Here is a 14513-nt window from a genome sequence, read left to right as displayed (position 1 = left end):
TCCTCATTTGTTGTCCGCTCTCAGTCCGTTGCCAGGCACGCGGCAGTGGTTGCGTGGCTAAGGACCCTTGTTTAAATGGTGTCCAAAAATGAGCCAGTTTAAAATTTGTACTACAAACCAAAGTTATAATTTCAACAATGATCACTTGTTTACTTAAACCCCTTAAAAGCTTCGTGTGCTAATATGGAGTTTTTAAACTCTGACAGCAAAACTTTACTTTGACTTTTGTTACTTTTGTGAAACGGCAGTTAGATATGCTCACCAACTTGTGTCATAAAAAAGAAGTTACCGTCAAAAGTAAACTGAACAGCTCAAACGTCGAAAATATTAGCATTTTCCATTATGCTTTTACCGTAATTTGTGTCTTTTTTACTTTAAAGTTCGAATTTCTTGCATTCATTTTCATAAAATGAAGCAAAAAGTCTATTCACTGTCGCCGTCTTAACAACAGTTTAAACGTTTTTCCGTTCTCTGTCGGTTGTGTGTTTCTGTCCGTTAACCGTAGACATGAATTCGTATCACGTTTTGGAGCTGGCCGGTGAGGGCTCGTTTGGCCGAGTTTACAAGGGAAGAAAAAGATATACTGGCCAAGTACGTAACTTTTGCAGGAATGGTTTGTAGCAACGTTTTGTTCAGCTATCACTTCATCCTGTGTGTATATGTGTCCATCAGGTGGTGGCTCTGAAGTTCATGCCGAAAGTGGGGCGATCAGAAAGGGAGCTTCGAAGTCTGAAGAGGGAGATTGAGATAATGAGAGACCTCAAACATCCAAATATTGTCCAACTCTATGACAGTTTTGAGACTGAAACTGAGGTATGTAAACTATAATCACATAAAAGAAAACACTATCCTAATCGGTGGTGGACAAAGTGGACAGCTTCATTACTTCAGTCAAAGTATAGATACTCCATGTCAAATATTACTCCAATACATTACTTGAGTTAAAGTACTGAAGTACTTGCTTTTAAAAATACTTAAGTATTCAAAGTACTTCTTAAAACATTCTATTTTCACAATACATAAGTGCAGTCAAGAATGCATAGAAGTACATTCTGTTACATTCTGTTTATTTAGAAACCATTACTTGAAATCTCTTAAAACTATACCATGGAATAGAAACAGAAACTAAGTTACTCCAAGCACAGACAACTTAGTTTGAAATGTTCATCTGGAATGAAACAAATGTTAAGTAGCTCAGCACGCTTTCTCAGGTTGGACAGTGAATGTTTGTATGTTTGGGCAGAGTGGGAAACAGGGAGAACATTTCCAAACGATACATATCATTCTTCATTTCAAAAACCTCTAACATGGGCTGAAGATATGGCCATGGGTGCTAGGGTGGAGAATTATAGCCATCATTACCACCTCTACATGAACTGCCTGATCTGAGGGAAAGTTGCTCTGTGTTTGCTCCACATTCAACCGTGGTCACTCAGTACTCAAGTAAATTTACTTTGTTACTGTCTACCACTGATCCTAATACACAAAACATATAACCCAGGTAATCATTTTAGATTACTTGATATAAGTAAGGATTTTAACATCTGAATTAACAATCCCACAACCCATACTTCCTTACATGTCTGCAACAGGTTGTGGTTGTAACTGAGTTTGCAGAGGGCCAGCTGTTTCAGATTCTTGAGGATGATGGACACTTACCAGAAAGCCAGGTATGTATTATCAGTGAACTATTCTATAAAGAAATGATAAAATGTGTCACATTATTAATAACATTTGCTCATTGTAATTCCTCCTAGGTGCGTGAGATTGCCTGCCAGCTGGTCTCAGCTCTGTATTATTTACACTTCCATCGTATTCTTCATCGTGACATGAAACCACAGAACATTCTGTTGGGGAAAAGTGGGAAGGTGAAACTGTGTGACTTTGGGTAAGTAGATGTCATGAATTTTAAAGTAAAAGTTGCTGAATTGATAGTTTCCACTAAAACAGAAAAATCTATGATGCAAACATTGTTGTAGGTTTGCTCGGGCCATGAGCGTCTCCACCTTGGTGCTGACTTCTATCAAGGGAACCCCACTGTACATGTCTCCTGAGCTGGTGGAGGAGAAGCCGTACGACCACACCGCTGATCTCTGGTCTCTGGGCTGCATCCTATATGAACTCCACACGGGGGCGCCTCCTTTCTACACTAACTCCATCTTCCAATTGGTGCAGCTTATAGTCAAGGGCCCAGTCAAGTGGCCAGACAGTATGAGCCCCATGTGTATGGTACAGTACAACCACAGCTTACTCATCCTTGGGTCAAAGTTATTATTTGTAAGAAATGAAAACAGAATAGGATTTCAACAAGACAAGCCAATCGAAGGTTGATTAGGACATTTTTGGTTAAAGATGGCCTAAAACTCAGCTCAAGGGTAGGATCATAGACATTTTTTAGGTTTTAAGTCCAAGTAGAACCTGAAAACCTGAGATATTTTGGTCCAGAGTCGGAAAAAAATGTTTGATGATTTGAAGTTTTCCGTCATTTTGTGGCTTTAAATTTGTCTAGCATAATATTTATGTTCCTTACATCTTAAACAAAAACACAGGATTTTTCCCAATGACCCTCAGTGACTGCTTCCAGCCTCCTTATGGTACCAATGAATTTGAAGCAGCAAGTTCTTCTGATGTATGACATTAAAATCTCTATGCTTACTTCCTGTTTCCTTCGCAGAATTTCCTGAAAGGTTTGCTGACCAAAGACCCTCAGAAGCGGTTGTCATGGCCAGATCTCCTGCACCACCCTTTTGTTGCTGATGGTGTTCTAGGTGATGCATAATAACTTGAGTTATAATGGGGCCTTTACTACATAACCCTAATGCTGTCTTGTGACCTGAGATTATTCTGATGTCTAATATTCACTCCCTTCTCTCCATGTGGGGGTTTTGGCACAGTGCTGACAGACACAACCTCTTACATCCCTCTGACGGTCACACCCAGCCCAGACACGCTGGCGTTAAAACTTCAGCAAGTAGCAGAAAAGACGGTACCCATCTTTGGAGAGGGCAGATTGTTACGAAAGGTCCGGGAACAGACAGAGGCTGGTAACAGAGTAAAATCAGCTACCAGTGACTCTGCAAAGGTAAGCCTCAAATGGATTTTTCATTCTGGAATTAGTCACGTAGAGACTCATTGTGGAGCCTTAATCCATTCTGTCTGCGTTTATAGAAAAAGAAGGATGGAGTGAGAAATGAAAGAGTTACCTCTGGGATGGTACCAGCACCCCCTCGAGTCAAACCCCCATCTTTTGATGTCTCTGTTACCTCAAGTCACTCTTCAAAGACAGCTGCCAGTCAAAGCCTTGATGCAAAGACTCAAGCCTGCATGAGATCCAGAACCAGGTGTTTATTCAAGTTCTGATCCGATAAATACAACACTAATACATTGATCTCTGTGTATTCACTATGGGCTTTTTCCTCTGCAGGGGTCAGATCAGCAGAGACTATGATCAGGAGTTCCCCTCTGTAGAGGTCGGGCCCCGGCTGGTGCGGAGATGTAGTGAGGTCAGTCAAAACACACTGCATGGTCAGGTCAGTGCAGACTGCTTTTATTCAGATGTTAAACATTTTTCCACTTATAAGATGTCCCTGTTCCATACTGTAGGGCTTATTTTCTCTTCCAGCAAAAATCTATTCTGGTCACAGAGAAAGTGGTCATTATGTATAAGGAAAGCATGGCCCACAGCATCTATCATCCTCTTTCCTTTCAGGATATCGACAGTGAGGACTACTGGCAGAAACTGGCCCACGAATCAGATCCAAACAGGCAGCCGCAAGAATTACTAAACCATAGCGCAATTATACCTCAACTTAAATCCAAGTTACAAGCATTTAAAGCTCAGGTAGGTCATTATTTTCAACAGAACATAAATTGATTCCACCTCAGAAGAATTTTGCATTTAGCCTCTTTTATGCTTTTCCAGCTAACAAGTGGTGATGTAAACGTAGCATGGCAGATTCAGCTACCACTGAGGGTTTTGTACAACATGATTTTGACCTCTGACCTTGAGAAATTGAGCCAAATCCACCGTGGACTTGGACTACCTCATATCCTATTTGATCTCATCCATGATACAGTAGAAAACTTCACTTTCAACCGGGTAACTGCACACAAATGGAACAGTATTAAACAATGAATTTTTTTACAACAGCTGGATACAGACTTTGTTGTACTTTTGTTCTCCTCAGCATCCAGAGAGTGTGCCAGCACTTCCAGAGATGATTGTTGTGCTTGTCATGTACTGGGAGAAGCACTGTGATTGGGTGGAGGCAGAGCAAAGGTTTGACTACTCAGATTTGTTGTAGTGATTGATTAACATAGATCACAGTCATTCAACTATTTAATTGTATCATCTGTTCTCTTACTGTAGACTGGAGGAGTTCACCAAGCCCTTCATTACAATTCTAAGTCAACAAGACCTCATACATTTGGGAGTACGTATTCATCAATGTGTGTGTGTTGCTATTGATTCTGGTTTAAAGTGATTTTGCAGGTTGTGTAACCAGTTGATTTTGATCTCCTCTTTTAGCCACTGGCTGCATCTGTTTTGTCTTTGTTTATAAAACACAATACTGATGTCCAAATCCATATGGATGATCTCTCCTCCTTGCTGAAAACAATACTTTTGGACTCATTTGAGGTACAGAATCTGTGCAAAGACACATTGAATGTTTGGCAGTAAATTGACTATTTTGGATATGAAATGATCCAGCATTGTGTCCTCTGCCTTTTCAGTCTCAGTGTTCTGTTCCCTTTGGCTGGGGACTCTGTGACGGCCTCCTGTCTTTACTCCTGCACACACTCTCTGAGGTCAGACAAGTGATAGAAAATAACATGTAGGATTCAGAGATGATAAGCAAAAATGTTCCCTTGATTTTTGCCTTTATACCTTTCCACAGCGTGACAGTGTGTCCGTATCGTCAGGTTTGGATCCAGCACTGTTTCTGGATCTGTTTAAGAGAATCAGTACTTCACTGGAAGCGACGAAACCAGATACAGACTTTTGTTCAGCAAATGGTAAACATATAAACCCTATTAAACGCTTTATGATTGAATACCTTTCAATAATTTGTATCTTATTTTTTTCTTTCAATACCAGGGTTGTATTCCTTTCTGTCAGCTGCACTGTTAGTCTTCACAAAGGACCCATACTCGTGCATCCCTCTGTTTTCTGACTGCCAATCAAAAAGTGTTTTCACTCTTGGCCGCCTGCTGGGCACTGACTGGTTGGTGTTCAGATTTCCTAAATATTGACGCACTGTTTTATGTGCACTAGCACAGCTATTGCGCCTGGAGCTAACAATAACATATTTTATACCCAACAGTCCTCATTTGTTTGCTGGAGGCAGTCCTGGGAGACGTGAGGCGGATCTGAGTCACGACAGCCTGTCTGTGTTGAGCTGCCACTTGTTGTGTTTCCCATTCGCCCTGGACCTGCCTTCACACATCATGTCCACCATTATCCAGCTGTACGACAGTTGTGGCATTGTTACAAGCCTCCTGCAGGTCAGGGCCTTTACATGCTCCAATAGAGACCTTACTGACAAACATAATACTCTGATGCAACACAGGATAACTCTTGCAATAGGCTCTCATCAGGCAAACACACCGCTGTACATCTTAATGTCTCCTGTGAGAGCATTGTGTTGTTTGTTGACAGCTGTTTGATCTGTGACAGGCTGTCTGGATGATTTTTGTTTTTTCGTGCTTTGGCAGGTAATTCAACTTCTTCCCGCTCCACTATTAGAGCTGCCTCTCTCCCTGCTGAGCCGTTTGCTCCTGTGTGACCCCAAGCGCTTTGTTTCTCGCCTCAAGGACAATAGATGTGGTTTTCTTGTGTCACCTGGTCAACTCACTGCAATCAAAAGTCAGGCTCCACTTACCAGAACTGCCAGCTCCCTGCTCTCTGACTTTCTCCTGGTGAAGGAGCTGTGGGATTCGGCAGTGGAGCTCCTGAATTTGTTGTCCCAAGTAGCCCGATTTTCCCCTCCACATGCCTGTTTCCAGCTTCACCTGGAGACCTCAGTGCTGCACAGAGCACTGGCTCACTCTTATTACCAGATCAGGGCTGCCACATGCAGACTTTTGGGAAATCTGGATCCATTCAGTCCCACTACACCACAAACTTTAAAACCTGACATCTTCAAAAGCATGATGGATTGTCTTTGTGATTCCTACATGCCAGTCCGACGGGTGGCTTGCAGGGCAGTTGGGAACTGGCTGGGGTTCATCGCAGCAAAGGAAGAGCTAAAACAAGGTAGGTCCAGTGGAAAGGACAGAGGCACAACAGGGTGGGGCGCAGAGGAGCGACAAAATAAACACGCATTTCCACACAGTATGGCTGTGGGAGATTTGGCTACTATAGCAGAACTGGAAATGGACAAGGAGGAGATGAGCAGGTGGCTGGAAGAAGCCAGAAGAACCGTGGCCTTGTTGGCACCTCTGCTCTCCGACTGTGATGCCCTCACGCGTCGTCACTGCTGTGCTGCACTGGGCAACCTGGTATATGTTGGAGGTGCTGTGTCCTTGTTGTTGAAGGAAGACGTGACAAACTTACTTCTAAAAGGTGCTTGTGCTGATCCCAACAACGCAGTGAGACAAGCCGCTGTAGGAACTCTGTACCTGTACAGCCAGCAGGATGCAATACATCAGGTAATGAAATGAAGAGGAGGGCGGTGTCAATATTACATTAAGTCTTTTTCCATTTTCATAATTGAGTTATAAAACCTTTTTCTGTACTACTTTTTATTATACAATTACACTGTCTTTGCTACATGAGAGTATGTAGCTTCTTAATTGAAGAAAACAACTCATTGTTTCCCTTTGAAGCCTTTAAGGCTTACCTATAAATCCCTAATACTGCCTTCAGCAATGACTAATGCTAATGCATTTATTCCTTAAAATGAGAGTATTACTGGTTATAGTCAATTACATATTCTTAAAATATTGAATACAATTTTATGCCCAAATTAGACACACCTGTGCTGGCACAACAAACACTGATACTCTCAGGGTACTGTCTTTTGTCTCTACTGCAGGTCCTGATCACCGTGAATGCCATCACAAAACTTCGTCAGGCTTCACAACATGCTTCTCCTCAGTGTGACTATCAGCGGCTCATTGCACAGCTGACGGAGAGATAGTCAGCGATTCAATGTCATGTGGAAAAAAATAAATTTTCTTTACACTTACACTTCGTCTTTAAAAATTGGAGTTATTGTCACCATGTACACTTTTTTATTAAGCATTCTTTTAAGTAAATGGAAGGGGTGAAAAAAAAGTGAATAGTGTGAATTAAAATGAAAATGTGAACACAAGACCTTACTAAATAAAACTGCTTTTCTTTCAATGAGGCGATCTGATGTTTCATTTCATATTACAACTTTTTCTAATTGAATAAAAAAAGTGGAGTGTAGCTACTTTTGAATTAAGACAGAAAACAATTTTATATAACTTTAATTTGTCTGAGGAGATTCTTTTAATTTACACTCCTCAAATCATAAGTCGCTATGAAAGAAATCAGTAACGCACTTCTGTATGAAAAGGAAGAAAAGGTTTAACTTTTGTACAATTTGATATTTTTCGAGTGTGTGTAGTTTTTAGGGGTTTAAAGAAAAGCAGATCATTCTGATGGTCTTGGGAGGTTGAGCAGATTTTGAAGACATTTTCAGTAAAGTTGTGAAATTGTCCCTTTGAAAAAAATGTGCTTGATTTATTGAAGGGTCGGGCGCGTCGGTAACTGCGGCGGAATTTCCTGAACTTTTTTCTTTGGACCGCAAAAAAATCTTATTTCTCGCAGCTTGACAATTAAGAAATAAACATGAACGGTTTACTTATAAAATTTTAGTTTTTTCCTTCCATTCGCATCAAACTCAACATCTGTGTTTGACCTGTATCGGCCTAGTTCGACCAAAAGGCGGAATGTGTCTGCGTCCTTTAGGCCGTAGAGTTTTCAACTTTCATTTTTCAACTTTATTAATTTAATTTAAACAGGTTTTGATTGATTTTGAATCACATTAACATCATATTTATTTTTCTATGTAAAGTATAAAATACCATTTTAATTAAATATCTCCAAACTCGCGGATAATAAAATATAAACACACATCACACTGTTTGATGATTTTTTTATTCTTAATGGAAAAAAAGAAGACGTCACAGGAAATGTGCATTACGGATAAGTGAACTTGAAATTACAAAGCATTTTATGTGCCTTCACTTCACATTTTTGGTTGTAACAATCGCAGCTGATAGTACACCGCAGGGGGTCAAACAATGTGACATGGAATTCTTTACAAGAACTGAACAAACAGTATGAATAATGTCGGCGAGCAAGCGCTCATACCAAGATTGTCTCAAAATAAATATGCATAGAAATAAATCTACCCTCGGTATAGGCATGTTGAACGGTAACAGTTGTGGTTGTTTGCTTAGCAATAAAGAAAATTTGAAAAATAATTTAAGATAGTATCCTCTTACACCAAAGCTAACACTTTAAACGCCTTCACAAATAATCTAATGAGATTTTTTTAGTTAAATTTCTACAAAGAAAAGGCTAACACACTCCACTCCCTGAACATACAAAAGTTCTTACAAATTAGTGCAGATCAGCCAGAGGCCTAGAAAACTTATTGCCTTAACAAGCAGTTTAGAGAAAGAGTCTCCTACTTGTCCAGAAATCCTACATTTTCTATTCCATGAGAGAGAAAAACATGCAGAGGAAGGCTGCTAGATCTCCACTATAGTTACAATATTTGTACAGAAGAAAACCTTTTTTTTTTAACATCAGGAGAACCCACAGCAGTGAAATCTTTACCACGTAAAATAAAGGACATACGTCTGTACACTCCTGCATCACATCATCCTTCAAATTTGTTGCACTGGAGAGCAAATTGCATATCCTGAGCTGCAAAACAGATTGTATTATTTGCAATATGCAATAGAAAAAAAACAACACAATTTGCCACAAAGTACCATAAAATATCCACTCCAGTGTCCACTTTCAAAACAGTGCAAATGATAAATGTCCCTTTTGGTCACAGATTTTATAGTTTCATTCATATTTTCAATCACTGCAGAAGAAAAAGACAGGTGATTTAATTAATGGGTAATAAAAAAAACTAATCAGACCAAGTGAAGTTCATAAAAAAGCAGTTTGACATTCTGCAAAATATAAAAGTAAAGAAGGAAAAGGAAATCATGCTTTACACATTGTCCTGAAGTTTGTTGTAACAATGTTAAAATGATAAAATGCTACATTTTGCTTCGTATTTCAGCTTCTCCATCAACAATTGACAAGTCAATGCATCCACTATGCTTGTAATATTTGACATTTTCATAGCGATTGAAATAACAGTTGTTGTTATAAGGGGTTCTGTAAATTCTCATCTAAAATATTTGGTTTGATAAATGTATTGAAACAGAAATGATGATGCTGTTTTACATGTTGACACAAACAACAAATAGTACTTGATAAGCTATTGAACAGGATGCGAATATTGGGGAAAAAAAGAACAAACTTGAGTTCTATTGCTGACATCAATTCCAACGTAAGGCTACAGAAATGATTAAACCTGCGTTACACATTATATATCATAACTATTTCAGAAAAAAACTCTTTAAATTCATAGATTTACGCAGTGCGAGTTGTATTGAAAATGATTGTCATTTAAAGCATTGCAATAACACAGTGCAGGCTCAAGTGATCAGAATTGCGAAAGCAATGGAAGCATTGGATAGTGTTGATTTAAAAAGTTAAAAAAAAATTCACATTAGCCAAGCATGCATTTACCCCGTCTGTCATGAAATAAAAAGATTTAACATTCAATTCTGGACAATCATAAAGACACAAACGTTTTCCCTGTTTGCCTGCTTTGTTTGTACTTGCAGGAGTTTGGTGTTAGGCTGTTGAGTCCTGCTTGAGCCTTTGGCTGCGAGCCTTGTAAACTTCAATCAGCAGGTCTTTGACGTATTGGATTTCACGTTCTACCGACTCTGCCTTGTCCCGAAGCTCCCGGTTCCTCCCTTCAAGGCAATGCAACTGATCCTCCAACGAATCTAGCTCCGCCCTTTTCCGCTGGCGATACCTACACACACGCAGAAAAAAACAAAAACAAAAACAAAGATAAAATGGGGATCTCCACATTTGAAATCATCTCAGAAGATATGCGTCAAACAGTCTAAAAACAAATTTTGCACCTGTGAGCAGCAGTTTTGTTCTGATCTCTCTTCTTCTGTTTGCGCTCGCCACCTTCAGCTGGTAAGAGGTCCTCTTCGTATTTCAAAGCACAGTGGTCTTCCTTTAGCCTGCATGCTTGTCTGTGCCCCGATGTTTCTAGGTTCAGACTCTCCCTTGCCATTAAGAGACACTCTGGACCCGGATCGTCCAGGAAGTTACAGTGTAAATCATGCTGCCCTATCTGCAGACTCTCTGACTTCACCTGTTCATTGATGGTGCCTAGGAAGCTGTGATAGGCCTCCGACTGTGGTGTTGTTGGAATATAACACCCCTCACCGCTCTCTGATTTCCAGGATACACTAGCTTTTGTGACCTCCACACTTGCTTTGATACTATTCAGCACCTCGTTGTTAGTGCTGCTCCCGCTGACCTCCCTCATGCTGTACATCAGCAGATCCTCCTTCTTATGTTGGACATCAAGTGATCCACCAAAGCCGAAGCCACCACCAACAACCTTCGCACCACCTATGACATCTTGACTGAAGCAGCAGTTTTTCTCTTCTTTTGGTAGAACAGCACATCGTCTGACCTCGACTGCACTACCCAGACAGTAGCTCTTCCCTACCAGCTGCTCCTCCTCAACACAGCCGTAGCTACCGGTGAGGGTCACGGCTGAGTTACCTGAGTTACTTCCTTTGGAACTCAACAAACTGTTATCGTAGCTTTCACTGAACCTCACACTGTCGGGGACTCTTTTCCTACCACACCCACTGGGGCGACTGCAGCTGTACGGGGCGTGTCGTGGAATTTTGGATCGCCCAATGGGCCCTCCACAGATGCTCAGCAGGTCCAGTTCTCCAGTTGCCAGGGTAACAAGGAGTGGGCTGGATTCCGATTGGCTAGATGTTGAGTATGATGCGTATGGCAGCTGAGTGAACGGCTGGGGACCCACCGGCAGTGGACCCCTGTCGCATTTTCCCAGCCGGGGCCCTTTCTCCGGCAGTGGTTCGGACAGGAAGTAGTCCTCCAGCTGGGCTAGTTCCTCTTGCAGCAGAGAGGTCATGACCTCCAAGTCAGAGGGCACCTGGATATCATTGTGAAGGGGTGAAGGGGGAAGGGAGGCGTTGGTGGAGGAGGGAGGGGAAGGAGGGTTTGGGAGGTACGAGGAGAAATCCACTTCTTCCGTCATCCAGTCAGTGAGACCATCACCTATAGAGGAGGGAAAATAAAAGCTATCGTTACGTGTTGTTTCATGAAGGAAAACGTTACAGGCAAACAACAACGCTCATGCATCGTTTTAAAAAAAAAATCTGTCATCCAACACAAGCAGCTACCTAACTTCATAAACGGATCAATAACAGGTGATGAAAAGCAATCATAATTTTAAATAAAGTTATAGCATATTGATATATCAGACGTAGCTACTTTATTACTTACTGTTCAGGAAGGACGAATGTGCTGCAGTGCCGAGCCCACCTGAAATGGGGAAAAATATAAAAAAGCGTGCTCGCCGCAACTCACCAATTAAGTGCTGACTCTCCTCTGACACCTCCCCCCTGCACCCCTGTGATTGGCTGTGGTTAGCCTGTGGGTGAGAGAGAGCGAGGGGGTCTGCCGGGCAGACACGAAGACTCTTCCAAACAGGAGCTGATGTTGCCATCATTTTGTCTGCTGGTGCTTTGATTCAGTCCAAGTCCAAGCATATGCTGAGAGCAAGCAGGGTCTGACAGATGGGCCACAGAGAGCAGGGCTGGGTGAGCATAATGAAACCTGGAGGGGAAACACAAACAGGGATCAGTAATGTGCTGCCGAAAGGATGCAACTTATTCAGGAAACAGAAAATGGGAATTCCACTCCTTCTGATCGCAGAAAGTTTGTCAAAATGACTCGGTCTGTCGATGGAGATACTACAACGGGGAAAAAAAGCACCTGCAGATATCATGTTGGAACAAAGGTGTTTTCATCTACCTTACCAACTTGCCTTACCCTATTGCTTGACTCAAAAATAGTGATGACATATGACTCAAAAATTAAGACTATTCAAATGAACAATCCAAACATGAGGTAGTTGACGATGTAGAAGCAGAAGCTGTGTCCTTTGGGTTTTGATCTGCCTCAGAGCAAATACACTAGGGACCTTGTGACGCTGTCAAGGGCCAAACTGTTGTCAAGAAGCACCTGAGTTAGGCTGAGTGAGTCACTGATCATTAATCCAGATTAATGCAGATCAGCTACTCCTAATCTCCAATCCTTTGTAAATTGATCACCTCTGCTAGATCACATAATCAGGTTAACAGTTTTAAGTGATAATATCGTTGTATTAGAATGAAAACCTGACAATATTCAAGTGACAGCCCAATGCATCTCCACACTTACATCACTGACTATAATACCACCACAATGTAACACACCTATCTTTTGTTAAATAGTCCACACTGTTGATTTATAAACAAAGCCCTTTTGAATCCTAGAAGGACCTTCTTCAACAAAGCATGAAAAAATCAGGAACTTGTCCAATTCATGATAAAAAAAAAAAATCCAGCCAAAAAACAAACGGACCTCTCTGCAATGGTAAACACAGACAGACAATTACGACACACTGATGCATGTGCCACTACAAAAACAAACTTCACACACAGTAGTACAGTCTCACTTACTCCATTATTGCAGAGAAATGTGTAGAGTTCTTGGAGGTGCGTTGCTAAAGCAAAGCACGACTTCTGTTCGGGTCCAAACACGTAGTAAGTTCAGAGAGCCATGTTTTCGCTCTAAATGTCCGGGACAGTTGTTGCTTTGTTGTGGTCGACCTGTAAACTGAGGAGCAGTTTAATTGTGAGACGGCATCAGTTCATTCACACCTAGCAACCAACTGCGTCACCAGGACAAACCGTGCTGCTCAGTGTAGATCCCTCCGCCCCCTCCCCTCCGAAGGACGTCCCACAAACGCTCTGCTCCGCTACATGATGAAAATAAACACTTACTAGTTCCTTCATGTAACATTTTATGTAAAAACAAGAAGTGAATAAATAATAATAAAAAGAAAAAAATGGTTTTAAAAATGTCCTTTTGATTTATTATGAATATAATAAAACCACGTGCACAGAATCAAATTATAGCCTTCCCCCAAAACGCCAGGACAGTAACTGATAGTACTATCTGTACAATTTGGAAGAAAAGGAACAATGATAGAGGACAAATGCTCACCTCACTATAGTTAATTTAAGCAGGGGATAATAAACAGGTGGTTCCAGTTTGCTTTGTAGTGTTCATAGAGAAGCAGTGGAGTGTCCAGAGGGGTGGACAAGGGTGGCACTGGCACCCCTTGAGATCCAATTGGCCACCCCAAAATCCTAAATTATGATTGGCTATTTGCCTTATCAGAGGTGGGGTTTCTGTTTAAATCTGTAATTTGGGATGAGTTAAAAGCAAGCGGCAGCTATGAAGCCCATGCGGAAGTGTTATAAACTGCAATTCACCGAGAATCCGCTTGAGGCTGGCTGCAGAAACACCGGAAACCACATAGACAATTGCAAAAAGACGATCTTTGCAGCATTAATAAACATGTTTACAGCCTGGTTCAAAAAACGGCTTGGGTCTATACGTAGCTAATCTCTCTATCGGCACACACTGTACAGGGGGTGATTTTTTTTTTTCTAACATTACGGTTCAGAAGATATTAAGATTACGAGTTTATGCCCAAATAAGGACATGACTGACTTGACTCCCAGTTGGGAACACATAGCTGTTGGCTAGGAGGCTCAAACTCTGCTTCTTTACGTCACACTATGGCTGTTTTTTATTTTTTTCAATATGTTTTTATTATATTATCATTTTCAGAACAAAACAACAAAATTCAAGGCTCAAAACCAAAAAAAAACACGAATAAATAAAATTATAATAACAGACCTTTACACTATGGCTGGTTGAGTTTCGCATTTCCAATATGGCTGCCGCCGTCGAGTGGCTTCAAAACAGCGCTAAGGAACAGGTGGGTGACGTCACGAATACTACGTCCATTATTTACACAGTCTATGGTCCAGAGGGGTAGCCAAGGGTGGCACTGGCACCCCTTGAAATCCAATTGGCCACCCCAGGGGCCACCCCAAAATCCTAAACAATGATTGGCTATTTGCCTTGTCAGAGGTGGGGTTTCTGTTAAAATCTATAATATGGGATGAGTTAAAAGGCTGACAGTATGTTTCTTTATTAGTGCCCTCAAATGTGACTTGAAAAAACATCTTCTGTAAGTCCTTAAATTAAGAAATGTATTTATTGGGATAAACCCCTTGAGATGTGCCATCTTGTTTTAGAGGGGGGTAAGCTTTTTTTTATTTTT

At 41.1% G+C, this 14513-nt stretch overlaps 2 protein-coding genes across 6 annotated transcripts; one reads left to right on the top strand and one right to left on the bottom strand.

Moving 5' to 3' along the window:
* Positions 1–100: 100 nt before the first annotated feature.
* On the top strand, positions 101–7352 carry stk36 (serine/threonine kinase 36 (fused homolog, Drosophila)). Of its 5 annotated transcripts, XR_004631254.1 has the most exons (21): positions 205–591; positions 673–813; positions 1593–1670; positions 1758–1888; positions 1980–2229; positions 2675–2768; positions 2895–3082; positions 3169–3341; positions 3425–3503; positions 3710–3841; positions 3923–4099; positions 4188–4279; positions 4370–4433; positions 4529–4639; positions 4735–4809; positions 4899–5016; positions 5099–5225; positions 5325–5505; positions 5716–6256; positions 6336–6651; positions 7038–7352. XR_004631254.1 is itself a non-coding variant. In XM_034683473.1 (20 exons), the coding sequence occupies exons 1-20, from the start codon at positions 508–510 to the stop codon at positions 7140–7142; spliced, it is 3336 nt and encodes a 1111-aa protein (XP_034539364.1). In that variant the 5' UTR covers positions 101–507; the 3' UTR covers positions 7143–7192. The 5 variants fall into 5 exon arrangements, 4 of the variants coding, with proteins under 4 accessions (XP_034539364.1, XP_034539367.1, XP_034539365.1 ...); XM_034683473.1 differs by having other exon boundaries at positions 101–591; positions 5716–6651; positions 7038–7192; XM_034683476.1 differs by lacking the exon at positions 7038–7352 and having other exon boundaries at positions 202–591; positions 3425–3530; positions 6336–6474.
* Positions 7353–8109: 757 nt separating this feature from the next.
* atf5a (activating transcription factor 5a) lies at positions 8110–13073 on the bottom strand. Its single transcript, XM_034682896.1, has 4 exons — positions 12835–13073; positions 11699–11947; positions 10198–11386; positions 8110–10085 (listed from the first exon to the last, which is right to left on the bottom strand). Exons 2-4 carry the CDS (start codon positions 11838–11840, stop codon positions 9899–9901), a joined length of 1518 nt encoding a protein of 505 aa, XP_034538787.1. The 5' UTR covers positions 11841–11947; positions 12835–13073; the 3' UTR covers positions 8110–9898.
* Between the last annotated feature and the right edge of the window lie 1440 nt (positions 13074–14513).

This window comes from Notolabrus celidotus, chromosome 5 (genome assembly GCF_009762535.1).
Source record: "Notolabrus celidotus isolate fNotCel1 chromosome 5, fNotCel1.pri, whole genome shotgun sequence".
Lineage (NCBI taxonomy): Eukaryota > Metazoa > Chordata > Actinopteri > Labriformes > Labridae > Notolabrus > Notolabrus celidotus.
This window is presented reverse-complemented; position numbering and strand designations above follow the sequence as displayed.